A 25,565-nucleotide genomic window follows, 5' to 3' on the forward strand; every position below is an offset into this window, starting at 1 on the left:
CCGGCCTGGAGTGGAGGGCTTCGTGCCTCCTGGTTCTGCTGCGAACAACTGCGGAAGCAGAACCAGGGAAGCTTCTCCAGCAAAGGCCAAGCCAGCCATCTCTGGGTGGGAGACGACCTTCCTGCACACGAGGGCCCTGACAGGAAGGCGCTCCTCCCCGCTGGAGCACAGCCCTCCCCGGGTTTGTGCCACGCCAGGTCCTTGGACTGTGTGGCTTCCTGCACTCGGTCGGGGCCCCGGGAACTTCTCAGCATGGGAATCCCAGCCCGCAAGTCGCACGCCTGCAGTCTGCCCCCCGGTAGCTCTGGGCCACCCCGGAAGCTTAGCTAACCGTGGTCTGGGCACGTGAGCAGAGAGGGAAGGGTCCTGGGCTCCTAGACCCGACTGTGAGGTTAGACCCGGAGTGGGGCTGGTTCCAGCAGGTCTGGTCGGAGGCACCGGTTCCAGGGTTTGGCGGCCTCAGCTGTGATTCTAGAATTGGGACCAAGAAGCTGAGGAAGCCCGAGAGGAAATGCTGAGGCTGTCTGAGGGAGCCCAGCGCCGTCCCTGGGAGCTGTGTGGACTGGTGGCAGGGAGAGAGGGGTGGCGGGAGGAAGGAGGGCAGGACGCTCAGTTCAAGGGTCAAGGGGGGGTTAAGTGATCACAGCACAGGAGCAGGACATGTGTGGAGGCCAGTGCAGCGCACTGAGCCACCTATGCAGAGAGGGTGCGGGAGCTGAGTGCTTGGTCCTGACTGGTCAGCGAGGAGGTGGGGAGTCCCTTAGGAGTCCAGCAGCTGTGGCGCGGGCTGCACCGTCCTGGACCCAGACAGGCCGCCCCCAGCGCAGGGTTGCTGGATGGAGCCTGCTCCTGAGGCCCTGTGGCGCCAGGGCCGGGCTGGAAGGCTGAAGAGGACAAACGGCACCTGGCGGGACGCAGGCCCTTGCTCTGACTGCTCTAGGGTTTCTCTCTGGAGAGGGAGTGGTGGCCATCAGGTCACTCCTCTGCTTGAGAGGCGCACGTCCTTCCTGAGAGAGCCACTGGGTGATCTCCATTTCCTTCCGGGTCACCATTCGGCTTTGGGCCCAGCTGACGTTTCCCTGGGCCACTCCGCCTTGTGACTTCCTCCTCCTTGCGCCCCGTCCCTCCCTGTGACTCTGCCAGCAGGAATAAACACCCATATTTGCCAATAAACCCAGCTCCTGTGGCCACGGTGGAGGCAGGGGCGGGGAGGGCAGCCCTCGGACACCCAGACGGCCAGTGCTCGGAGCCCGCGACTCGGCCTGCTTTCAGGGTGACGTTCGACAGCCTCTCCGCATCGCAGGCCCCGGACGCTCCCTCTTCCTCCGTCCAGCTCCACCACCAGGGAGGAAGCTCTGCTCCAGGTCTGGGACGGCCAAGCCTCCAGGCTGCTCCGGGGATTCGGGGGACCTGGGTCTTCTTGTTGTTGGGATCGCAGGGTCTCCGGCTGGATTCCTGGCCTGCGGTGGGAGCAGCTCAGTGGGGCAGAGACAGTGTGCGGGCCAGGGAGGGTCCGGCCACAGACGCCAAGGGGTCCTCCATTCTGGCTTCCGACTTTAGAGACCGAAGCGGCCCTCGGGTCTTGCGTGGAGCCGTCGGCGGGCGCGGGACGGTGCAGGGCGGAGGGGACGGGATTCTGTCCTGTCGTCCTGTGGTTCCAGGTCTTTCCTGCACTGTTAGCTCATTTCCTACTAAAGGGACTGATCGAGTCGTCACCCTGTTTCACAGATAAGCAGAAACCAAGCTCCCGGGAGTTACTCTGACTCCAGGCGGCCGAGTTCTGACCCTGTTTCCAAAGACGTGTGCTCTCCCGCTCGGCAGGTGACAGAATTAAACGGGCATTGGTCACCTGGGAGGGAGGCAGGGCTGGTGGAGCAGCCTCTGGGCCCTGCTCCTCGGAGGCCGAGGCGGGAGGCTCATCGGAGCCCAGGAGTTCAACACCAGCCTGGGCAACACAGAAAGGCTCCCTGTTAAAAAATGGAAATAAAGGAAGGAGGGAAAAGATGAAAAACAAAAGACGAGAGAGGCGCTGGAAGGCGGGTGAAGCGCAGTGCTCCGGTCCCAGGCTGGTCCAGCAGGTCCGGGATGGGCCAAGCAGCTTCCCCGGAGGCTGAGCTGCCGGCCTGGGCCCCGGAGGACACCCAGGGCCCACAGCAGGGGGCCGGCCCCAGATGATACCCTGGGACGGCAGATCCAGTCCCAGGCCACAGGGAGCAGCCAGGGGCCCAGCCGTGGCGGTAGGTGGCTCACCTGGTGGCAGCAGCCAGGGGCACGACCGGCCCCTCGGGAGAGGCTGGCTCGGCCTGGGCTCTGAGCCCCGCTCCCGCCAGTGCCCTCTGCTCACGCTGCCTCCGCCTCCCTGCCAGGTTCACCCTCTGGGGCGTGGACAACACCGGACGGCGCTCGCGGCCCAGCGACGTGATCGTGAAGACCCCGTGCCCCGTGGTGGACGACGTCAAAGCCCAAGGTAAGAGACCAGGCCTGCAGCGTCCACGGTCCCCAGCGACCTCCGGCTGTGAGGAGGGGGCCTCGGCGTCACGCAGGACCACCCTGAGGGGGTGGGAAGAGAAGTGGGCCAGGCCCGGGGGAGCCGCGCCCTCCCAGCGTTCCTCCTCAGCCGCGCTCCCTGACTGCGTCGTACTCCATCATCCCGCTGGGCCATGGGTCGGGGAGTCTAGGAGACACTGGTGAGGGTCGGCACCCCAGCTGCCTAGGTGGGTGCTGAGGAACCGCAACCCGGGGACGCCCGCCCGCGGGCCGTGCTCTCTCATGGCCCTCTGAACACGGGGTGTGACTCTGGACGAACACACGGCAAGGCTGCAGATCTGGAATCCTTTGTACTTCACTCCTTCCCAGCAAAGGTGTATTGAGGTCTCCGAGCCTTCATGTCGGAGTTCTTATAGTTGGTTCTTTGGTAAAGGCCTGTCCCTCCTTGGTGACCACCCTGAGACACACACACACACCGATTGGCCCTGGCAGTTAGGCAGGGTGGGTCAGCGGTCAACACCCATCACTCAGCATGCTCCCAGGCGGGTCTTGACAGCACCTCCCTCCAAGCTCTTCGCAGCCCCTACCCATCTAGAACTTTCTCTTCCTGGTCCCACTTCTACAGGGCTCCACACTCATGAAAGTGACCCAGTGAATCATCAGTGTCAGTTGGAGAGAATCAGACTCATGGCCTTTGCCCATTGACAGACATCGACTGCTGGAAGGTTAGGTTGTGCAGATTCCAACGAGAGGGTCACCTTGTGTGTGGCTCCTGGCTCTGGTGTGATCTGATTGATCACAGGGCCACAGTCCCAGAAGGTCCAAAGGGTGACATCAGGGTGGTGGGAAGTCAGGTGGAACAGCGACAGACCTGCTTTAGTTAAGACCACCCACACTGTCCCACTGGGTGACTTCTGAGAACCTGTTCACGTTTAATCTGCACGGCCCGTTGAGGCCTGGGGTCAACACAGGCATCTGATCATTTCACGGCCCCTTCTTAAAACTCTTTAATAGATTTTCATTCCTCTTGAGACAAAAAATAGCTATATTAGAACTTAAACGGGTGGCCCTTGTCCACCCAACATCTCCAACACCTCCTTGCCCACTCCCTGCTCACTTGGTCAGTCTGCATTCCAGCCCTACTGCCTTCCTCAATTCCTCTACTTGTTCCTACTTCTACCACAGGGCCTTTGCACAAATTGGTCCCATCATTTCAAGTGCTCTCCACCTCACCCCTTCCAGCAGATTCCTTCCAGCCTGCACCTTCCAATCTGTTTGCACACACCAGGAGAGGGCAGCTGCCACAGTTGGACGTCCTCACTTCTTCCCTTCACGACATTCCTTCCAATCTCTTATCATAGCAATCATAATGTCTGTTTACCTCCCCGAGAGTGAGGACGCCCAGCTCCTTTCGCCCACCCTCTTGTCCCTGACACCCAGAAGGCGGCACGGTTGGCTGATTGACCTCTGGAGGCCACGGCCCAAGCTCAGGTTCCCACTCCACCGTCCAGCTTCTGGACCTCAGTCCCTCACTTCACTGCAAGCCTCAGTGTGCTCATCTGTGGAATGGGGAGAGGAAACTATCGTACCCCAGCCAAGGAGGTCCTAGTGAGATCTGAGTTAAGTCACTTAAGGTGATATTTTAAAAGGTACGTGAGTGCCTCGCGCCTGCCCTTCAGCAGGGACTCGGCATCTGCTGCAAGGATGGCAAGTGAATTTCATAGCCGTGGAAACAGATTCGGAGTAGGGCAGGTGACTGCCTGACCCCGATTCCCGTTTTTACTATGTTACGCTAGGTGTTCGGAGGGCTCTTCTGCCACAGATTGAAAACCTTTCCTTTGTTTCTAAACGTTGACGAGAAGCGAAAGCTTGCGTGAGAAAAGAGACCAGAAGCATCCCTCTTTCGGGACCGAGTGTCCTCTGGGACGCGCTGTGGGATGGCCGGTCCCTGAGGGAGTGCTCCGGGGAGCTCCGGGGCCCCGCGTCCTCAGGTGTCCATTTCTTCCTCCGAGCCGCAGGGAGCGGAGACAACAGCTGCCCCAGCGTTTCCTGTGCTGGGAGTTTGCTGGTGTCTGCAGGTGGTGGCAGCCGCCACGGTTTCTGGCGGTGACGCCCGCGGAAGCCAGGCAGCCTGGTTCCAGCTGCAGGGCGGTGGTGGGAAGCAGCTCTCAGGCACCGCGGCCGACGCAGGGGCGTTTTCCAGGCACGGACCTTTGTGTCCGAGGGGCTCCTCAGGGTCAGCGGCAGTCCCACCAAGCGTATCAAGATGAGCTCTGCCTGTGCTTTCCGAAAAAGAAGTTTCTGGAACCCCAGCAGACCAGCTGGGAGCGCGAGAGCCAATTCCGTGCTGAGAAAAGAAAGAACACTTTGGGACCCCGGACCCTTCAGCCAGGAGGAACCTGCTCAGGGCAATCTGGAGATGAATGAGTTGGGCTAATCGAGGGGATCCTTGCAAATCAATCAGCTCCAGCGGTTCTTCCAACAGAGCCACACGCCTCATCTCCCTCACACCCGGATGGAGATCGTAAATGCCATTCGCTCGGCTCTGAGCGTGAATCTAATAACAAATGGGAACTACCTTCTAAGTGGCCCAGAGCACGACTTCAGCTCCTGATTACCCAGGCAGGAGCAGACTCCGTCCTTCATGTGAGAATCTTTCCTACATGAAACACCTTCTAGGAATTTTTATCACGTCATGACAGTGACCGCCGTGCATTTGAGATCCTACCAGCATTTGACCGAGACCAGCCCAACCCCAGGGTGAGGCTGGGCAGGGCCTCCCCAGAGCTCTTGACGGAGCGCCACGGAGGGGCGCCAGTCCTCGGTTCCCCCCGGCACCCACCCTGGAGCCAGGCAGCAACTCGTGGCGCTTCCTTCATTTGCTGCTTCCACAGCTACTTACCAATCCTGGCGTTAGAGGATGAAGAAACAAAAATAATCAGACCCGATCTATTCTCAAGAAGTTTATCCTCGGATTTTATGAATTTATTAATTTACCCAACAACTCTTCAGTCCTTACTAGGCCTTGGGAACAGACCCCTGGCCTCCTGGAGTTCATCTTTGGGCAGAGGCGACAGACTCCGGCAACCAGGGAGTGAACCATCGCCTACTTCAGATGACGGTGGATCTTGGGGAGGTGCCCGAGCGGGACAGGGTGCGGAAGTGCCGGTAGGATTTCGGGAAGAGGTCCAGGAGGAGGTGGATGGATGTCTAGGACGTCACACCGGAAGCAGCAGCAGAGATCCGTGGCTTGTTGGGAGAGGAGACAGGCTCGAGGCCCTTGGTTCAGGTTGGAAGAGAATGGAGAGGAGGGGGGCAGGACAGGCTCCAGGGGATCCGGGAGGTCTGGTAGGGCCTGGTTGTCATGGAGACCGGACTCCTGGGATTGCGATGGGAGCCCCGAGGGCTTGGAGCAGGAGGCTGGCGGCCTGGACCTGGTGCTGTCCAGGTCTTCCTGACTGACCGCCGAGCTGAGGACTGCCTCAAAGGGGGTCCGGGGTGGAAGTAGGAGCCTGGGGCAATTCAGCGGAGGAAGGACGTCCTAGGACGGATCCCAGAGGCCGTCCGAGCTTGTCTGGTTCTCAATCATGCTGACAGGGAGCCGAAAGCATTTGCCAGTGGCTGGATGTGGCGCGAGAGAAGGGAGGGTCATGTCGGTCTTGTCGCGAACTGTGACAGGCACGGGGGCAGGTCAGGGCAGGATGCTGAAGGACACACAGGCTTGCCTGGTCAGGCCCTGCAGATCCCCCCAGGGAGACCCAGGCTGCGGACAGCAAGCAGAAGGGAGAGCCAACTGGGGGCACTAGCCATGGCCTGTGGATTAGGTCAGGCAGAGGAGGAGACAGAGGGTCCCTCCTGGAGTGGATGGAGGAGCGGAAGCCCTGGGTTTCCATGGTTGCAGAGCAGATTCCACAGCGGGAAGAAACAGAGAAGCTGGAGAGGGGATGTGGCGCTCGGCGTGGGAGGTCAAGTTCACTATGGCAAGGTGGAGCCCTTCTCCGGGTCGGCGGCGGCTTCTGGTGACTGGAGGCCTCTAGACTGAAAGAGAGCAGAGTCACCCTCCGTGGAGAAGAGCTGGCCACGAAGCAGAAGCCGGATTCTTCAACGGATGTCGAAGGTCAGAAGACGAGTGGGAGGCGAAGAGAAGCAGGTGAGTCTGAACGTGGACGGACTTGGGCACCTGCAGAGGAAGTGTTTGCAGGGCCTCAGAGGCTGGGAGCGCGCTGGTGGAGATGGAGAAGGGCCCTCGGTCCTGGGGAAGGCTTCGGCCAGCACGGGACCAGGGAGGGAGCCTGTGCCCACGCCCAGGGTGAAGAGAAGGTTGCTTGGTCCCAGAGGGAAGTAACGGAAGTGTGGAGAGGACGGATCGGGACCTTGTGATCCCGATGTGGTGCCAGACCAGCAGCAGCAGCAGCGGTGCCCCAACCTTCACCTGCCCAGCCTCTGCCTGAGACCCGGCGAAGCAGAAACTCGAGTGGACCCCTCAGCTGGGCTGTGGTCAGGCTCCTGGTGACTGGGGGACACACAGGTGAGCGGATCCCGAGTGCGGGACGCACAGAGCCGCTTGGGAGGGAGGCGGAGGGGCAGGGCTGGGGCTGGGCCGGGCAGAGGGAGCTTGCAGGACCACAGCTAGGGACAAGGTGGAGGTCTTCTGCCCAGCCCCTTGAGCTTCCGAAGGAGCAGTACCATCAGTGCCCGGGGTGGGGCAGGCGGAGGTCGCAGGTCGCCCCTGAGAAATAATAAGGTGGTCACGGAGGCCCCCTGTCCGTGGGGCCAAGGAAACCGCTGATGGAAGGCGCCCAGGAGGCCGATCCCCTTCCTCTCCGGGGCTGGTCGACCCCCCAGGAGATGAGAAAGCCCTGCCCCGAGGCTCCCTGAATCAGACTCTGTCCCACGTCTCTTGGATTCGGGTCTCAGTCCCCTTCTCCTTCTCCTGGACTTGGGGAAAGCAGGATCTAGTAAATAACTGACGCAAAGACCTGCTAGTGCTTCACCTCGCCCCTGAGCAAAGGCCTGCCACCTGCTGCTGGGGCTGCCACTGTACCCAGACACGTGCAGCCTAGAAATGCAGACTGTTAATCCCAGGGGAGCAAACCTGGACCAGCTGGGGATAGTCTGTCTTTCTCCCTCTGGAGAGACACTGGGGATCCAGGGGCTTCATACAAAAGGCTTCTCAGGAGGGGGTGGCCCAGTTCCTCCGTGCACTTCCAGTACTTCCTCTTGCCTCTTTTCTCTTTCGCTTCCCTCCTGCTTCCCTGGGATTGCACCTGCCAATCAAGTGTGACTCTCCAAGCTTTTACTTCAGGTTACATATTTTTAGAAACCTGAGTAAAACAGCATTGTGACCGAACCTGACCTCAGAGGAATCCTAACTGAGCACTTTTATCTTCTACGAGGAAAACCTGAAGGTTGGTGCGGGAGAGGCGAACTGAATCATGCAAACCACCTTCTCTAGTCTTTGGGTTCAGTGTCCTTTAACATCACACACGTGCACACGTGTATGAGGGCACGTGTACATACACACACGTGTGCATATAGATTAGATACCTGGAAACGTGTTTACAGTCACATGCCACGCAGCACTGTCGGGTCACTGTTGGATAGATGGCACGTTCAGCAGTACAGGGATTATAATGGAGCTGGGAAATCCCTGTCTTCAGGGAGGGACGTAATGGTGTCATGATGTTGTAGCGGAATGCATTCTCATGCGTCTGTGGTGACGCTGGCAGAAACACACCAGCGACACGCGGTCACACCGAAGCCCAACCCCTGCATTCAGGTGCAGAACACAACTCGTGATCATGCTAACAGATGGCTGTGTGATCAATTTGTGTATTTACTGCACACTATTTTTTTGTCATTATTTTAGAGTGTATCTCACTTAAAAAGAGAGGTTGTGCCAGCAGCAGCTGCATGCATATCATGTCACCACATCTCGGACGCGCCCTTTCTCTTGGGCCTGATTTAATCTCTTCCTGTCTTGTGCATCCTGACCTGGGAGCGATAGGCTGTGACCCCCACAGACCATGAAGCCCCGTGTGTGGTCGGCTGTGCGCTCTCGGTTTGTGTAACGCTGAAGTCGCCTAGGATGCCTTTCTCAGACCCCTCGATAAAGGCTACATGGTTTGTTTGCTTTTTCTTTCCTCCTCAGAAATAGCGGACAAGATCTACAACCTCTTCAACGGCTACACCAGCGGGAAGGAGCAGCAGACCGCCTATAACACTCTTCTGGATCTGGGGTCCCCCACCTTACATCGAGTTCTCTACCACTATAACCAGCACTATGAGAGTTTTGGGGAATTCACCTGGCGGTGTGAGGATGAGCTAGGCCCCAGGTAACCAACGGACTGCGGTGTCTCCTCTAAAGGTTCTTTTGAATTTTTGTGCCTCTTGCTCTGTGATTGCAGAGATCTCCTGGGTGAGCTCTGAGAAATAAGTCCTCTGCTTTCTGATGGCTGTGGTCGTGCAGATTAGTTTGGATAAGCTCTTTAAGCAGTCAAGTCCTGAATGCATTTTCTGAAACCTTTGCTCCTGACCTTCCTTGTCCTTTGAATTATGCTGACACTGAATTCCAAATGCCAAAACTGTAGGCGCCCAAAGCTTAGTCTTGGAGAGGGAAGTTAAGAATTTATCAAGGAGTTTATCCAAAAATATTGATTGCACAGGAACTTTGCATGTGATTTGCATTGTGCAGACTTGTCTTGAGTTAAATTCCACATTCTCTTGGAGAGTGACGTGAGGGTCGCTAGAGACCCTCCTCAGTCTTACTGTGCCCTGCAGTAAGCACAGTGCTTCCCAGCATCCCCTGGCCCCAGGCTGCTCCCCTCTGCCCGCCTTTCTTCTGACAGTTATTGAGTACATACCCAATTCTATGTTAGGGAGAATAAATGCCTCAATTTGGATAGTACTTACTTTCATATTTCATCTTGCTTTCTAAGGGCATTTGGAGTCTTTGTAAAATTTCTCTTTTGTAACTCAGAAGTTAGAAGGAAAATTGGTTAATGAAGAAAGTGAACAGGGGAAGAAATGTAGGTCTCCCTGTAACAGCGAGCTGGCTACTGACAGTTCTCTCTTCTCCCAGGGGCCTCTTTCCTGTGTAATACTGGTCTTTTACAGAAAAAAAAAAAAAAAAATGTTAGAAGACATTGTGTAGTTTCATTAGCCCATAGAAAATAAAGTTTTTCTTCATAGAGTCATGGATCTCAGGAGGACCACAGATCCTGCCCTCAGCTACATCAGCCCACTCTGGGGTTAGCTGAGAAAATGAGTAAAAATGGGTCTGTGGGTACACACTTCCCATAAGCAGCAAAGGGACCTCCCTGGGTCCAGTAAAATCCACGGCCGTGAAAACCGGCGGCCGCCTCCAGATTGAGTACAGGTTGAAACTACATTGAGAGTCGCTGTGTTACGGAGAAAGAAGGCCCAGGCTCTGAGATGGTTAAGTGATTATTGTTGAAAAACCAAAGTGCGAGCCATGAAAGTCTCCCAGAGGCCCGCGGGCTCCTTCGTGCGCTCTTGGAGCCAGTGGCCAGGATGCCTCCCTCATGTTTCCTGAAGGTGTGGCGGAGGCTGCCCTCGCTTTTCTCAGCTCCCCTCCTCACCTCCCAGGAACTTGTGAGCCCCGAATGCCATACAGTAGGGTCGATCAAGAGGAAGGGCCAGCCGCCTCCTCGCTGACGAGTGCTTGGAAACCCGGCTTGGCTAAGCCGCAGAAGCGGATAGAGCACAGATCGTCGCCCGAGAAGTTGTTTAGTCGACCGAGTGTTTGTTTGATTGGCGCTGACCCGCCACTGGCGTCAGAGGAAACGTTCCCTTCCCTGCGGTGACTCCCCACCGCCCTCGGCCCCTGGACTTTGCTGCCAACTAGCTCAACACCTTTCCTCCAGCGTCACCCACCCTCGCTTCCCTGTGGCCTCTTAGGAACGCAGGGAGACCACCCCTCGGGGATGCTCGCTGCCAGGACAGAAGAAGAGGAATACAGGAGCGTGGTTACCATTCTTTGAAAGTTCATTCTAAATGGGGTGCAGAAAACATCCAGCTTCTGGAAGGAACTGTTGATTAAACTAGAGAAGGGACGGTTCCTTGCATGAGCCCAGCCGTCTCACGCAAGGCATGCAGTTGGTTGGGTGTTCCAGAAGGGCATTAGGCAGCCCCACGTGAACTTGGTCAAATAAGAGAATCTTCCTTCACGAGCCTCGGGTCACTTAGGTCTTTAATGATAATATAATGATGATAAACAGTGAGGAAATCCTTCACTCATCCTAAGTGGTGAGGGAAAGCCAGCAGGGTCTGAGGACGGGGTCTGAGGACCGGCCCTCAGGTAGCACCGATCTCTGACAGCAGGTGGGTCCCGGAAGGCAGGGCTGCAGGGCTGAGGCCTGGGGTTGCCCTGTCCCCAGACGGGTGTCAGAGGCTCTCACACTCTGTATTCCTGACCCGGGGGCTCACTGCTTTCCAGGGTGCGTGAGCCGGGCCGCCTCCCGCCCCTCTCCTGTCTCCAGGAGCCCTCTCACCCCTTCTTTCTCACTCTTTCAACTGGGGCTTCCTGTGTTGAGGTGGCCTCGCTGCTCCTGGGGGAGACAAGGGTATGGAGCATGAGCTCCCCTGGAGGTTAGCTAGGTGACACGTGCCCCTGAGAGTCTGCGCTGACCAAAGGCTGTCACTGTGTCAGTGTCACCAGAGGGCACTGCTGTCCTGGCCCTGGTTGTATGATCATCACCTCCACGCAGGCTTCTTGGGTCACTTTGGAAGGTCCCCCGTGTATTCCACGGGCTGGCTCCCCTCACTGGTTCAGAGACAGCCTTGAAAGCAGGGAGATTCGGCAAAGCACATCACTTGTCATTCAGGGATGTTCAGTTGCGGCGGCTTTAAAGAAAACTGATTTGTCTTTCAAGCCTGCTGACCCCATTGTTTTCGAAGGTGTGCATTCCCATTAAAATATTAGGGTTTCCTCCTCTTCTTTACTTTTCCTTATTGCATCTTCTCTTCTTCTTCTTGGTGCCTGCCCCACTGTGCGCAGACATCCATCCGCTGGATTAGTTGTTAAGTGCCCAAGATACAACGGTCCACAGAGCACACCTCTGCCCTCTGGAACTTGAGAGTCTCCCACGAATGGTGGCTCTCTGTCCCTCTGCCTTCCTCTCTCTCTAACCTAAGTATCCTGCATGCTCGCTCCACAGGAAAGCCGGCCTCATCCTGTCCCAGCTCGGGGACCTCAGCAGCTGGTGCGACGGGCTCCTCCAGGAGCCCAAGATAGGCCTGCGCCGCAGCGCGCTCAAGTACCTGGGCTGCCGCTACAGCGAGATCCGGCCCTACGGGCTCGACTGGTCAGAGCTCAGCCGGGACCTCAGGAAGACCTGTGAGGAGCAGACCCTGAGCATCCCCTACAATGACTATGGGGACAGCAAGGACATCTAACACTGCGAGGCCAGAGAGTGGCTGCCAAACTGGGGCAGGAGAGGGGCCGGGGCCGTCCGGGTTGGTTTGTAGGTTTTTATCATTTTTTAATGGAACATTATGAGCTCCAGAGATGACATCTACGGCAGGGAGGAAGGGACCCTTGCTCCCTGCAGAACTTCTTCAGGACGATGTTCTCCGTCAGCGTGACCGGTCAGCCTGCCCGTCAGTGGCTTCATGCAGCACCTTTTTTTCTTCCAGGGTAACTTTGGGACTTGTTTTGGTGTTAATTTGTTCCATTCTTATTTTTTTCCCCAAGAGTTTTGTCAAAATACTCAAGAGTTCTGTCATACTTCCCAGGAAATGTCCACCCGGTCAAGGCCCCGGTGCCCACTGAGTCCCTGGGTCCATTGCAACTGGGGACAGAGGTGACGCTGGAAAGCGAGACCTGCACCGCGCCTGACCTCAGGCATTCCTTGGGAAACGTCTCACTTTGGGAGAAAGACGAAAAGCAAGCTGGGGTCTGGCGCTTGCCTGGTCTCGCGGTTTCCTCCAGGCCCCGAGCGCTCGCTGCACACCTGGAGGGGAGCCTCCGCCTCGCTGCTGGATGGGCCCCGCGGGCCTCCCAGGCCTTCAGGGCTCCCATTCTAAGGCAGGTCTGGAATTAAACCCTCTCGGGGGACCTTGGCTCTGCCCTCTGATCACCACGATCTCTCAGCAGTGACAAGAGGCCCCCTGTGAAATCTCCAGGAACAAGACCTTTCTAAGTGGCAACTAGATGCCACCTGCCAACTGTACCTTAGGAGACTCCCACCTGGGAGACTAGCTGGCAGTCCACAACCCAGGGAAGTAAGTGGAGTCCATCATTTAAAAAAGCTCCTCTACTCCTTTGAAAGGCCCTCTCCAGACCACTAATGTACATCCCAGCGCCTGGGTTCTTGGCGCCTGTACCTCCTACCCAGGGCGGATGAGGCTGGGCTGATGTCTGGTTCAGTCCCAGTGGGGTTGGTATTCCATGTCAGTGTTTCAGTGAACTAGAGCCATTACTGATCCCCAGAAAGGTCTGTCCTCTCCCTCTCTTTGCTAAACTGGCTGAACTGCTAGTTCTGCCAGTCGATTCCCTGGTGACCATCAGCAGGAGGATGCTGCCATTATCACCCTCTTCTGGCTGCTGGGAATAGCGGAGTTTCTCTGCTGCCAATCAGCACTGAGCACAGCGAAGGGCTGAGACACCACCTCCGCCCACTGCCTGAGCACTGCCCAGTGGTCCAGCTAACTGGAAGCCAGCCTTCCAGAAAAACATCCCCGGGGCCATGTTGACCATCGATGGCCTTAACTGCCCACACCTTATGTGCAGCCACCCTTGCTTTGTCCAGAACCCCTTATGTGGAAACCCATGACAGAGGTCAGGAGGAGGTGCAGGACCCATGAGTTGAACCTTACCAATTTTTCTAAATGGAAATAAGGACACACGACATTTTTGGGGTGCATGCCATGTGCCAGGCACTGGGCCCTTTAAATATCCTTGAATTTGTACAACCCCCTGGGGAAAGTGCTGTTCCTGTCCACATTTCAGTGAAGAGGAAACCAAGGCAGAGAGGTGACTCGCTTTGTCCCCAGTCCCTCATGTACCATATCCTGAGTGACAGAAAGAGTTCGGGCTGTCGGACTCCAGGGCCTGGGGTTCTAGCAGCTCCCAAGCTCTTTGGACGTGGCTTGCGGCACACAGCTGTCCCAGCTCTGAGCTCCACCCTTCCCAAGCACCCACGGCACAGACGTGGCCACTGTGCCGTGGACCGGGGGAGCCAAAGCGAGCCTGAGCGAACCTGAGCCGTGGAGCAAGCCACCTTGGTCCCCGCAGCTCTGCCGCACACGGTCCCCCACCAGTGATGGGAATGAACCTGGGATGGGGCTGAGGGCCCAGCCAGCCTCGCTCCCCTCTCTGCTTTGTCCAGAGAACCCTTGAAAGATGAATTTCATTCTTTCTAACGCACCTGCCTCAGACGCCCCTCCTTCCAGAGCAAAGGACAGCAGGGAACATGGCTGCCCCATGCAGTCCAGGCAGGGGCCTCAGGTAAAGTGCCTCAAGAGCCGCCGCCCGCCACTGCCAGAGCAGAGGGTGCCAGGGGCCGGCGGGGCAGGCCTGCAGCACCTGGCTGCCCTGCTCCCGTTCAGTCTGCGCAGAAGATGGCGTCCTGATGTGGAGCGCAAGATGGCAAGGCCGCCAGCGCCCTCCCAGCTGCTGTGGGGACAGGAGCTGACGGGCCCGGGAGCGAGGCCAAGGAGTGGCCCCCATCCTGTTTTGTTTTATGAAGGTCACTGCCTTCCTCTGTCCTTCGGGCTCTGTGCCCTGCTCAGCCCCGGCCCTCCACCTCCATTTTGTCCCCTTTGTCTTCTCCCCTTGCTAGTTTTTTTGCTTTGTTTCCTCTCTTAGCTTCGTCTGGCCTTCCTCCTTTCCCTTGCCCACGATTCTGTTCCTTCTTGGTGGCCTCTCATGTTCCCCTTACTGCACATGCCCGTCCACGGCCCCCCACACCCTAACACTGAACACCTCCTGTGACCAGGTCCAGTTTACTTTCAAGTTTAAAAGGCCAACACCAGTGGGGTGCGGGTCGTCTTAGGGAGGGTATACAAATAACGGGGGGACTTTTCCCTGGGGGTCACTATGGCCCACACCTTGCTGATGTTCCCGTGCTTGCCTGGAGAACCCATCCTGGCTAGAAGGAGTGATGGGACTGAGCCAGTATTAGACTCCAAGTTTCCAAGCTGCCAAACAGGTCTTAGGGAGTCCCTGCTACCCACCAACACCCCAGCTCCACGTCCCCTTGAGATCTCTGCCGTGTCCTGCCTGATGTACGTGAACCGCTGTAATAGCAGTAGACCTTTAACTGAGTGTGCAAGTGTTTTCCACGGAGTTTGGTCCATTGTTATTTTTAGTTAACTGCATTTCTTGATATTCAAATGTTCTATTAAAAAAAAAAACAAGTGTGGAAAGAAATACTTTACAACAGTAGAAGGGAGAAAGAATATAACGTGACCACCTTCAAGTATAACAGTGTTGTTTGAAAGAGAATTATTGTATGATTATAAAAATGAAATAATCAACTAAATAATAAACAAAGCTGTTAGTAAGTGTTGGGTGTGCCGATATTGCCTCACATCTCCTTAATTTGAGTGATCTGGTTGGACTGACTGGGGAGTTATCAAGACTTTAAATATCACATTTTATAGTACAAATATATAGGCCTTATATATCCTTCATTCTAATAGAAAAACAAAGTTGAATTTTTCATGGCCAATTGTTACTGTTTGTCTCATCTCCTCTTTACCACCTTCTCCAAGTTATTAGTCAATAAAATGTATGTATTCCAGGTCTGCTGTATTTCAGACATCATTAACAATGCAGAAGACACAAGCTGATTTTCTCAGGGAGCATCACTTTTTATGGGGAAAGTTACCTAGTGAGCCTATCCTAACAAGCTAAGAAGAGCTAAGACTAAGACATACAGGATGCTCTGGGAGACTCTGAACTTCAGGCATCCAAGGGAAGTTTACAAAAAGCCCACCCGTCCTGGACCTGCATTCTCTAAAGGCATCTGGAAGAGGCTGGCTGTTTCGCAAGGCCTCGCAGTGGGGAGCCCAAACACTTAATCTCTTTCTTCCTCTCTACAATGTAATTTTAGATGTTATCTGGGCTGCCACCAAAACATGTGATTCCCTTTAAATTCTTCAGCAATCAGATGTTAGGAGCCTGGGCTTCGGACACCCTCTGGAAAAGCCATGATCAAAGTCCTCCTGCCTGCGAAGCAGGGATGATTAAAGGAAGATGACGACGGGCAGTTTTAAACCATGGACACACATTCTCCCACCCCTCCCCTCTAGAAGTGTGTTCTGCTGCCTCTGCCCTTGACTCCAGACAGGTTTGTGACCAACAGGTTAGGAAGGAAGTGACACCATGTGACTTCAGTAGGAGTCACAAAAGCTGAGACTCCTGCTCCTTCTCTGCAGTTCCTGCTCTTGGAGTTCTGAGTCATCACAACCCAGGGCCACTGTGCTGGTCCCTCATGATGGACAGGTCCCATGTAGGCACTTGGATCCACCGACCTGTGGGGACAAACCCACCAAGGCCTGAGACACACAAATGAAGCTGTCCTGGCCTGGAGACTGAGTCCCTCCACCAAACGATGTCCATCGGTGCTTCATGGAGGAGCAGAAACACCTTGGCCCTGCCTGAGTTCCTGACCCCCAAATTATGGTACATCATAGTCATTTTTAAGCCACTGAAGAGGTCTGCTAACTAAAGATCATCTGATTAAAACCACAGTGTCAACTTCACACAGCCGGTGCTGGCGTCTGGGTGAGGTGTGAATTCTCATGGAAAGGAGGGTCCTGTGCAGGCAGGGCTCCCGTGCAGAATCCCCTCACTGCAGGTGAGTCTCTGATCCTTCACAGGGAACAAAAAGAAGCATGTGATGCTGTAGTCCAGTATTTCTAGAGGGTGGACCAGAACCCTGCAGGAGGGGGAGGGTCCTTCCAAGGCCAGGAAAGGAAAGAAAAGGGAGAGGGCACTTTGGGGCGAGGACAGAGCCAGAACCCAATTCTGATTTTGAAAACCTCAGTCCTCCTCCCAACCCTGTTCCCACCATCAATCACTATGGTAGCATCATTTCCAATGCACCAATTAATTAGTAATTTCAGTTCAGATGAGACCTCCACATTATATAGAATAAGCTAACAATTTCTCCTGGTGCACGTGGGAATCCCAGCCGTGGTTCAAGTCTGTACTATTCCACAGTGAGAAAAATATAAACCTTTTTGTTCTGTGATTTTGCAATGTAATTAGCTTGACTTTCTCAGAGATGGGCAGGTTTTGACATCAAGTTTCTTCACCCACACTGCCTTTTGTTAGTGACGATGATATGCCTGCTCGCATGGGGTACAAATTAGTGTAATTGATTCCTTACTACCTTTCCCAGCAGGAGAACCTCAGTCATATTTTGTACTTAATAAATAGGAGAACTTCCTTTGTTTCGAGTGATTCAAATGCCAAGTGACCCTGAAGCTATTACCCAAAGAGTCAGACGGTTTTCTCTACCCACCAACTTAGAGAGGAAACCACCTCCAGCCGTGTCGCCGTGGAGCCACCGGGCTTCACTGCCCGCTGAGGAGGCTCCGGAGGGCACCTTGTTTCCTTGACGGTTGAACACAAGGTGCCCGCATGTCTTCCTCCTCAGCCCATCGCCTCTGTGCTCTCAGATCCACTGCTCACCTTTCTCTGCTCTGTTCTATGCCACACAGAGCAAGTTCTTACGAACTACATTTCCCAGACTCTCTCACAAGCAGGCTTCCTGCTGGGACCATGGGAGGCACTGGCAGAAGGTTGGAGGATAGGAGAAGGAAACCAGGGCACTTCCCTCTCTGTCCCGGATGACATCTCGTCTCCAGTGCCTCCTCTGTGGTGTGCATCTCCTCCATGTGTCCCCTGTCCCTCCGGCAGGACCTGCTTCTGGCTGTGGCTAATCTTTAGGGCACACCCCTCTTCTAAAACTCACTAGTCACCTTTCCGTCCCCAAAACCCCATTTTCAACTTCCTCTAATGAATTACCTAAAATGGGTTTGGTTTTCCTGGCTGGGTCTTCACTTGAACATACTTTGAACTAACAATTGTTACATATCATCTGACACAGAAATTCAGTAACTCTTTCAGGTCCGAGTTGGTGGAAGATGAAATTTTGATATCCAAAGTAAATGAATTTCCATGAACTCTTAAGACCACAGGGGGGCTGGGCTGTGGCTCAGTGGCAGAGCACTTGCCTAGCATGTGTGAGGTACTGGGTTCGATTATCAGCACTGCATATAAATAAATGAATAAAATAGAGGGTTATCAACATCAAAAAAGGAAAAGACTGCAGGGTGCAAATGAACTTCCACGTGGGTGCCAAATTTCACCAATGCAAGTAGCTGTCTGGACAACTGGCTTGAAAAGGATTCTGACAGTGGATCAGCCCTGTGGAAGGGGTGGAAGGGCCACCTAATCTGCAGGAGCAGAAGAGGCATAGAACACTGGTGTCCAGCAGTCCAGAAGCATCTGGATTACATACAGCACCGTACGTCACATACGATTTATGAGACGCACGGAGTTGAATATAGATTCCTTGTCAATTGATGGTGGAAATGGAATGGAAGCACGTGGCTCATCTTGGAGGCCCTCCGGCCCACGATTACATGATTAATTTCTCTGCATTGCCCTCGAGTTTCCTGAACGGTCGTTTTCCTTTCTAAATTTAAGATGGTCTTAATAGTGTTACTATAGGATCTTAGAAGTCATCAAACAGGATTTCTAAGTCTCCATCTGCTTCTGCCACCTGAGCAGAGTGTCAGTTATGTTCCATTCAACAGAGAGAGTTTAACGTAGGGAATCGGTTAAAATGCCTTACAGGATCAAAAAGCCGAACTACTTTAAGCTGAGATGGCGCAGTGGTATCGGTCATCTCTGCCCCGCCCTGGGGCTGGGGCGGAGGAGGAAGCTGGCTTACCAGAAACGAGGTGCCCTCATGAAGAAGAGGCCATTTGCCTGGTGCTGGAACTTCTCGGCGGGTAAGGTCTGTTTCTCTGAGTGGGCAATGATGAGGGATGCTGCCGTGGTGAAGAGTCCCTGCAGGGTGACGCCGACAGGGACAGCAAGCTGACCTCTGGCTCCTTCTCCCTTTCAGTCTCCCCCAAGTGCCTCCGGCTGACAAGGCCTAGCATGGGCCTGACTGACGAGGGACTCCAAGTTGTCAGGGTTCCAACAGCAGCATCACAAAGAAAGCACCGAAGGGTGGGCCTGAGAACCGTCACCATAGCCGATTAACCTGATTAACCATGACAAGTCGCTTGGGGGGGCAACTGAGAAAACTTTTGAAGGTCATTAATACAGTGCCGTCTAGATGCTCAACAACATGGATGCTGGTGGGTCCCCTTCTGATTCCCTGGAGCCTGGGCTGGAGCTACGTGCTCACCAATAGTACCCTTTCCTAGCTGGCTTTCCTTGACAATGCGGTTGGCAGAGAAAGAGACGTTTCAAGTTCGTACTATGCATCCTTTTTATGTGCCAAAGATCTGGCTGAGTTTTTAACTTCCTCAAAGAACTTTTACCATCTTGCAGGAAATATCTTCTGGTGATGAAGATGCTGTTGCGTTTAACAGCATCTAACTAGTGCTCACTGATGGCTCGCTATGTGCTACATCATATCAGCCCCTTTACGTGGCTTCTCTCACCTAATGGTCCCCGAGCACATCACTACCACCGTCCATACTCTACCCATGTGGACACTCTGACCTGGAGACCGTAGGGAACTTGTTCGAGGCAGGGCAGCTGCTCAGCACGGCTCTCTGCCGTCCTGCTTGCGACCTTGCTTAAATCACCGTCCTTCTGCAGGAGCTCGACATGGAGAGAAGCCCAAACTAAGAGCAAAACTTGATCCATTGAGCTGTTTTGCTGGACTGGTTTTGTTCGGGAGGGATAGGAAGCGGGCACGTGCACTTCTCATATGCAGCCACACTGGACGTCTTTGGCTGGTGGAAATGCAGCAGTCTTTACAATGCTAAGTCATGTGCTTCATCCGGGCCTAAGCAGTCCTTCTCTGCCCTGGGGAAGGAGTGACTGTGGAGCTGGCCCGTGTCCTGTCAAGACTCCCGGTGAGAGGTGTTTATTGGCTCTCGGAGAAACGGAACTCTGGAACTCCTCCCATCTGATCTCACTGAGTTCTGACCTACGCTGGCGTAAGAGTCACAGTATAAGCCTTTGCTCCACCCGCGAGCCAGGTCCTACTCTCAGACAGACTCACACCAGCTACTTGGCTGTCCATATGGTTCCGGAGCAGAAATGTTCTAACTCCCCCATCCGGCAGCTGTGTCTATACCACCAAGGTGAGTCACTGCATGAGACCTCCGACCTTCCAAGCAGTCTCACTCTTGGCCATCGGGCAGGGGCAGATGTTTTGATCCTCACCCTGTGGCCTCTGTGTCCCTTGGCAGCTAGGAAGGGACTGAAAGGGGCTTGCACTGGAGGTGTCGGTGATGGAACTGACTGATGTGTGGCAAGGAGGGGGACATACAGAAAGGGTATTTGGTTGCCACGGCAAACCAGCAAACACTCAGAGGAGAGGGTGTGGCCCGGACTTAATGAAGTGCCACTGGGTTTGAGCAACAGCTGGAATGTCTGAGAGTAGCCGCATTCCTTCCCACAGAGCCCGGGGCCAGGCCACGGGCAGGGACTGCCTGTACCTCTCAGGAATGCTCAGGATGAAGACAGGAGTGGAAAAGACAAGCAGGCCTCCCAGGGTAGGTTTTCCTACCGCCAGCCACAGAACGGGGCCTCCCAGGAGAAAGTTGGAAAACTCCTTCCAGAGCCAAAAGAGACTCCATCTATGAACGATTTCTTCCCCCAAACCCTGAACCCATTCCTCAGGGCCCGAGGAACTGCTTTGAGACCGTCCCCACCTACAGAAGCTGACTTCCGCTGTTCCCTGTGCTTCCTGCCCTTCTCGAGGGAGGATGGTATTCTTCCTGTGGAGGTGGACCTGGGATCTCAAGGCCCCTCCAGTTAATCCCAGAGAAGACACATGTTCAGTGGTGGTATATGGTGACAGAGGCACAAAAGAGTCTGAGGTTAGACCAGCTTGTGTCAGAAACCCAAAGACTAGATGCTATTCACTAGCCAGTCATCCATAGGAAACCTGCAAGAACGCAGGGGCGAGGGCAGTGCGGGCTCGGCGACCTGGAAGGAAGGCGGTCTGGAGCCTGGATGTCAGCAGAGCCCGCGCTTGCTTCACCTCGAGGTCTTTCCACCTAGCTTCCTTCCTCCAGACTCAACCTTTTTCCGTCTTGTTACCTCTTGACTAGCCTCACCTGGCAGAGGAAGCTCTTCTCTGAGATGAGCCTGATGAAACCTGGACGTGAGAGGAGATATTTTTAGCACATTGGAAAGGATAATGGCATGGCGTGGGGCTCTTCATCGCAAAGGGAGGACGAGCATTCTCTCACTTACCGACAGATGTTTATTAATAAGTGTTTATTGAGCCCCATCTACACCATGGGAAAGGAGCTCACCTGGAACACGCCCTGGGCCAAGCGCTTTCAAGGATTACTAGTGTCACCCCTTTGAACGAGCCTGTGGCCCTCCAAGATGTCTGCCCCAGGCCTCCCTGGGCTGGGATTTCACACCCGGCCTTGAGTCTACAGTCTGCACGCTCTGGATGAGCACGCATCGGTACACAAGTGCCCAGGATGTCTACCATGATCGCTTTGAGAGTCAGGCCTGAAGCACATGCCTGGGAACTTCCGCTAACCTAGGGGAACCTCCGAGACTCTGCCCAAGCAGGACCTCAGCCGTGCCCTCTGCACCTCACCAAGGCAAATCAAGGCAAATTGGTTGACTCCAGCATTATTGTGCGTGGGTGTGGATCATTCGTTAGTGAGCTTGCTGCCCAGGCACAGCCCTGGGATAAGCTCTGGCACTGGCCTGGCTTTCTGAAATAGCTGGCAAATTATATTGTCTTGTTGACAATAGTTTTTATATAAAAACTTTCCCTCCCTTAATATTTGGAATCAGGGTCACATTCTAATTATTTAATATGGGACCTCAAACTGGAACATGGCATGGCTTTAAATGAAATTGTATTTAAAACAGAGCCAAAAGTTCATGGAACACTTAATTTTATGTGTGTGTGTGTGTGTGTGTGTGAGAGAGAGAGAGAGAGAGAGAGAGAGAGAGAGAGAGAGAGAGCGCCTATTGAAGCAACACATCCTTTGACAAAAAGTGCAGGGAAATTCAGAAGCCAGCTGACTTCTGTCCCCACTACTAAGTTTCTTCTTGGTCCTTCTATAGCAAGGACATTTCAATTTACCAAGGGCAATACAACAACCACTTCTGAAGCGCCAGCTCCGAGACAGGCATTTGACAGGCATTGTACCAAGTCTGCATAACAATTCTTTAAGTTGGGAGATATTATTATTCCATTTCACAGAGGGAAAAACTGAATCTCATGTCATCGCCTGCTTTGCTCAAGACCACCCAGCCTGGTCTCAGGTCAGCCTGCTTCTTGGATGCCATATCTTGCCTGATCTGCAGTTACTTCTTCCAACTCCTGTGGCGACACACCTGTCCCTGAGTTGTGCATACACATCTGTTAATCTGAGCAGGAGTGTGCCTCAATATAAAACTGACTGGTGAGCCCCAAATTTGATGGTGAACTGGGGAGGGGTCATTTTGATGCTCTGTACTCAAACCTGCAGTCTTCTGCGTTGGTCTTGTATTCCCAACACTTCTTGGACTCTTGGCAAAGAACCAATCAAAGCATAAACCCCAAGTGTCCATAGGCCCACTCACCCCAACCCCAAACACAAACAAAGCATCCTCTTTCTTCTGGATTCACATCCATAACATCAGGGTTGATCAGCTGCATATGTGTAGTGTTTCTTTGGCAGACTTCAAGCAAGGCAGTGCCAGATTTCAAAATGGGTAGGACGGCATCTCTAGGGCCACCAGCAGAGTGTGAGACGTGTCCTGCCCAGGCTCCCTGGTCCAACGGGTGGATGTGTCCAGAGGTCCTGCTTGTGCAGACTGGATTTTCAGGACCTGGTTTCTGACACTGGATTGTTTTTATCCTGATGAAGGATGTTTTTCTAATTCTCACAAAGGCTCAGTGGAGCCCGGAGCTCACCTGCCTTCAAAGATTTCATAGCTGAGCAGTGGGAGGCAAGCGTAAAGCTAAGAACAATATCAGAAAGTTCACTGATTATCCAAAGAGAAAAACAAGGGGTCAAAGAACCAATAAGTAGCAAATAGGGGGAAGAAGAAAGGTTTCATGAAATGGGGACCCACGAGGAGCACCTGGGACAAGGAGCAGGATTCTCGGCATGTGGAGACAGAAAGCAGGACCCAGAGCAGGGATGGCCAGGCACAGCGGGGGCCCCAGGGCCGGGGAGGAGCCCCTGCAGCAGGGCCCCAGAGCTCATGCCCAGAAGCCCCGGTGGCTCAGTGGGAAGACCTGCTGTGCCCCGACCTGTAGGGCATTTCAGGAAGGCAGAGATGGGAAGTCCTTGCCCTGGTAATGCAGGACGCCATGGGAGTTCCGTTTGAAAAGGACTGATGGGGACTCGGGCTGCCAGGAGGGCTAAGCTGGGCAAGAAGCAGGACAGGGGCTTGCAAGGACTGTTCAGGGGAGAAGCCGTGGGGGTTCGGGGAAGTAGACTGGGGAGGATGATGTGAAGGAGGACGTGTCCGCGGCTGGGTGGAGGTACAGGAAACTGCACCGTGACCAAGGCCAAGGAGGCCCTGGACGCTCTCTCCACCCTCCGTACCCCTCTGCCCTCGCCCACCCCTCCCTTCTCCAGTGAGGGTGGCTCTGCTCTTCTCACCCACGTGAAGTTGTCGCACCCTCTGACTGGCGTCCTGTGCCTGGCTCCCTCCCTCCCTTCCTTCCATCTGCCAGGAGCACTGGGGACTTGCCCTGCACACACAGCCCTGCCCAGCCCTGCCCTCCTCGCCCCTTGCTGCACCCTGTTTTCCTCAGGGCTCCGCCCTGGCCCATGGATCCACCGGTGTGCATATTGTCTGTCTCCTTCAGCTTGTCCCCAGGATCCTAGAGCAGAGACCAGGCCTCTAGTGTTCACCACGGTATCCCTAGTGCCTGGCACATCACAGGTACTCAGTAAAAACATACTGAACTGCAACAACCAGGTTACCAGCTGTAAGGAGCAAATTAAATGTGTGACATTTTGTGTGCAGTGCATTCTGTAAAACTTAACTTATAAAATAACTTGAGTGCTGTGCACTGTGATGATGTAATGATGTAATGTTACCCCAGGATAAGATTGATGTTGCCCCAAGTAAGACAGACATGTGACTGACTCCTCCTGACCAAGACCGGCTGGTAGAGCTTGATGAGAAGGATTTATAAGGACTCATGACTGAGCCTTGCTCAGTCTCCAGCTGACATCGATAATGCCCGTTCTGCACCAAGCCTGGAGGAGACGCACTGACTTGCTCACGTTGGCCTGCTGGAACGTCCGTCGTCCTGACCGAGATGTTCCTGGGGAGGTGACCTTGGAGCTGCCTCACCCTCCTCCTTCACCTTCCAACCGTCCTCGCAGATCAGGACTCCGGCCGGAGGGAGCTCCGCAGCGAGATCTCCTGAGCTGTCTTCCTGACTGATCTCCCGGAGTCGCTGCCCTTCGACTTAAGACACGTCTCACAGGAGTGGACCTCAGGAACGGGTCTCAGTAAGGAGTGAGTCTTGCTTACTCTGGGCGTATAGTATTCTAATTTAGTGATTAAGTAATGTGTGATATTGGTGTGATGAGAGCTAAGATAATTAAAATACTTGTGTGATTAGCAACAAATAAAAGCCAATTGATTTGGACCAAATTTATTCTCACTGACTCCTCCTTGCCGCACGTGACACCAGCCAAGTAGTTGTTTTTTGCCTTCCTAAGGCCAGAGAGGGTCGAGTGTAAACCGTGCAGCTCTGGGAGATGGTGAGTCCTTAGCACTGGATCAAGTCTCAGTCAGGACAGCTCATGGAAGGAAGGGTCATAGTAGATGATACGTCTTTGGGGAATCCTTTCAAGTGTAAAGACCTACCAAACCAAGCACAGTGCTTTATGTGTATGGTTTCCCAGGAAAAGGCACGGGCTAGCACAGCGTGGTGGGTGAACGCATAGACACTAGGAGACCGACCACTGAGCACTTCCTGGCTCTACCACTCACTGGATATACCGCCTCAAGCTTCTTTGTGCCTCTCTGAACATTTCTCATATCTCATTTAAGTTAAGTGATTCATTGCTCCTCAGTCGCTGTCTGATTTCCCAAAATGGTCACCCATTTTGATTGGGCCCACTGTCTGACTTGCCAGAGGTGATTCTGCTCCCTTATCTGTTAAAAACATTATGCATAGGTTTTACAAAAGGGGACCTTTTTATTTGCTTTCTAATTTATGGTTTGAGGTTTCTGGATATATAGATCAATATCTATAGATGATGTATTCAATTCAATTCAATCTATAGATGATGTATTCAATTTGTTTTCCCGAACTACCAGAATAAAACCCAAAATATACAAGTGAGCATGATATATCCTTATGTCAGCTATGAGATATAAATAAATCATTCCCAGAGCATCTTTTTTAAAAGCAAATCAAATGCTACATGTGTGTGGCCCACAAGCTGTATGTGGTTATTTACATTTAAATTATTGGAATTAAGCAAAATTTAAAATTCAATTCTTTTATCTCATGAGTCACACTTTAAGGACTAGATGGCCACGTGCACCTGTGGTCTCTAAACTGGACAATGCAGACCTAAAACATCCACATCACTACAAATCTTCATCAGATAGTGCTGTTCTACACGTGATAGATTCAGAGATTCAGCCGTCTTTTGAAGAAAATAGCCCCCGTTCCACAAAGCTAATGCCATTTTCCAGGTTGATTCCCACTGAGTTTACAAACACTTTTTGCGAGCTCCATTTTTTTGCCCTTAGCCTACTTCCTTTTTCTCAGTGCCAAGCTTTACCACTATTACCCTACAAATCCACTTTGCTTCTCTCTGGATCAGTGGGTTGGAACATCTTCTGGCAGTCGAACCACTCGGGAGTCTCCATCTGCTCTAACCACCCCGAGAACAGAATGAACGATGGC

General features: G+C 53.8%; 1 protein-coding gene across 3 annotated transcripts in view; it reads left to right on the top strand.

Moving 5' to 3' along the window:
* Positions 1-14,917, top strand: part of Astn1 (astrotactin 1) — a 284,134-nt gene extending 269,217 nt beyond the window's left edge. For all 3 annotated transcript variants that reach the window (XM_047521201.1, XM_047521202.1, XM_047521203.1), the window contains 3 exons: positions 2,367-2,467; positions 8,639-8,822; positions 11,667-14,917. In XM_047521201.1, coding sequence (XP_047377157.1) covers positions 2,367-2,467; positions 8,639-8,822; positions 11,667-11,904 — 523 coding nt within the window. In that variant the 3' untranslated portion in view covers positions 11,905-14,917. The remainder of the gene's footprint in view (positions 1-2,366; positions 2,468-8,638; positions 8,823-11,666) is intronic.
* Positions 14,918-25,565: the final 10,648 nt, after the last annotated feature.

The sequence above is a fragment of the Sciurus carolinensis genome, chromosome 12 (genome assembly GCF_902686445.1).
Source record: "Sciurus carolinensis chromosome 12, mSciCar1.2, whole genome shotgun sequence".
Lineage (NCBI taxonomy): Eukaryota > Metazoa > Chordata > Mammalia > Rodentia > Sciuridae > Sciurus > Sciurus carolinensis.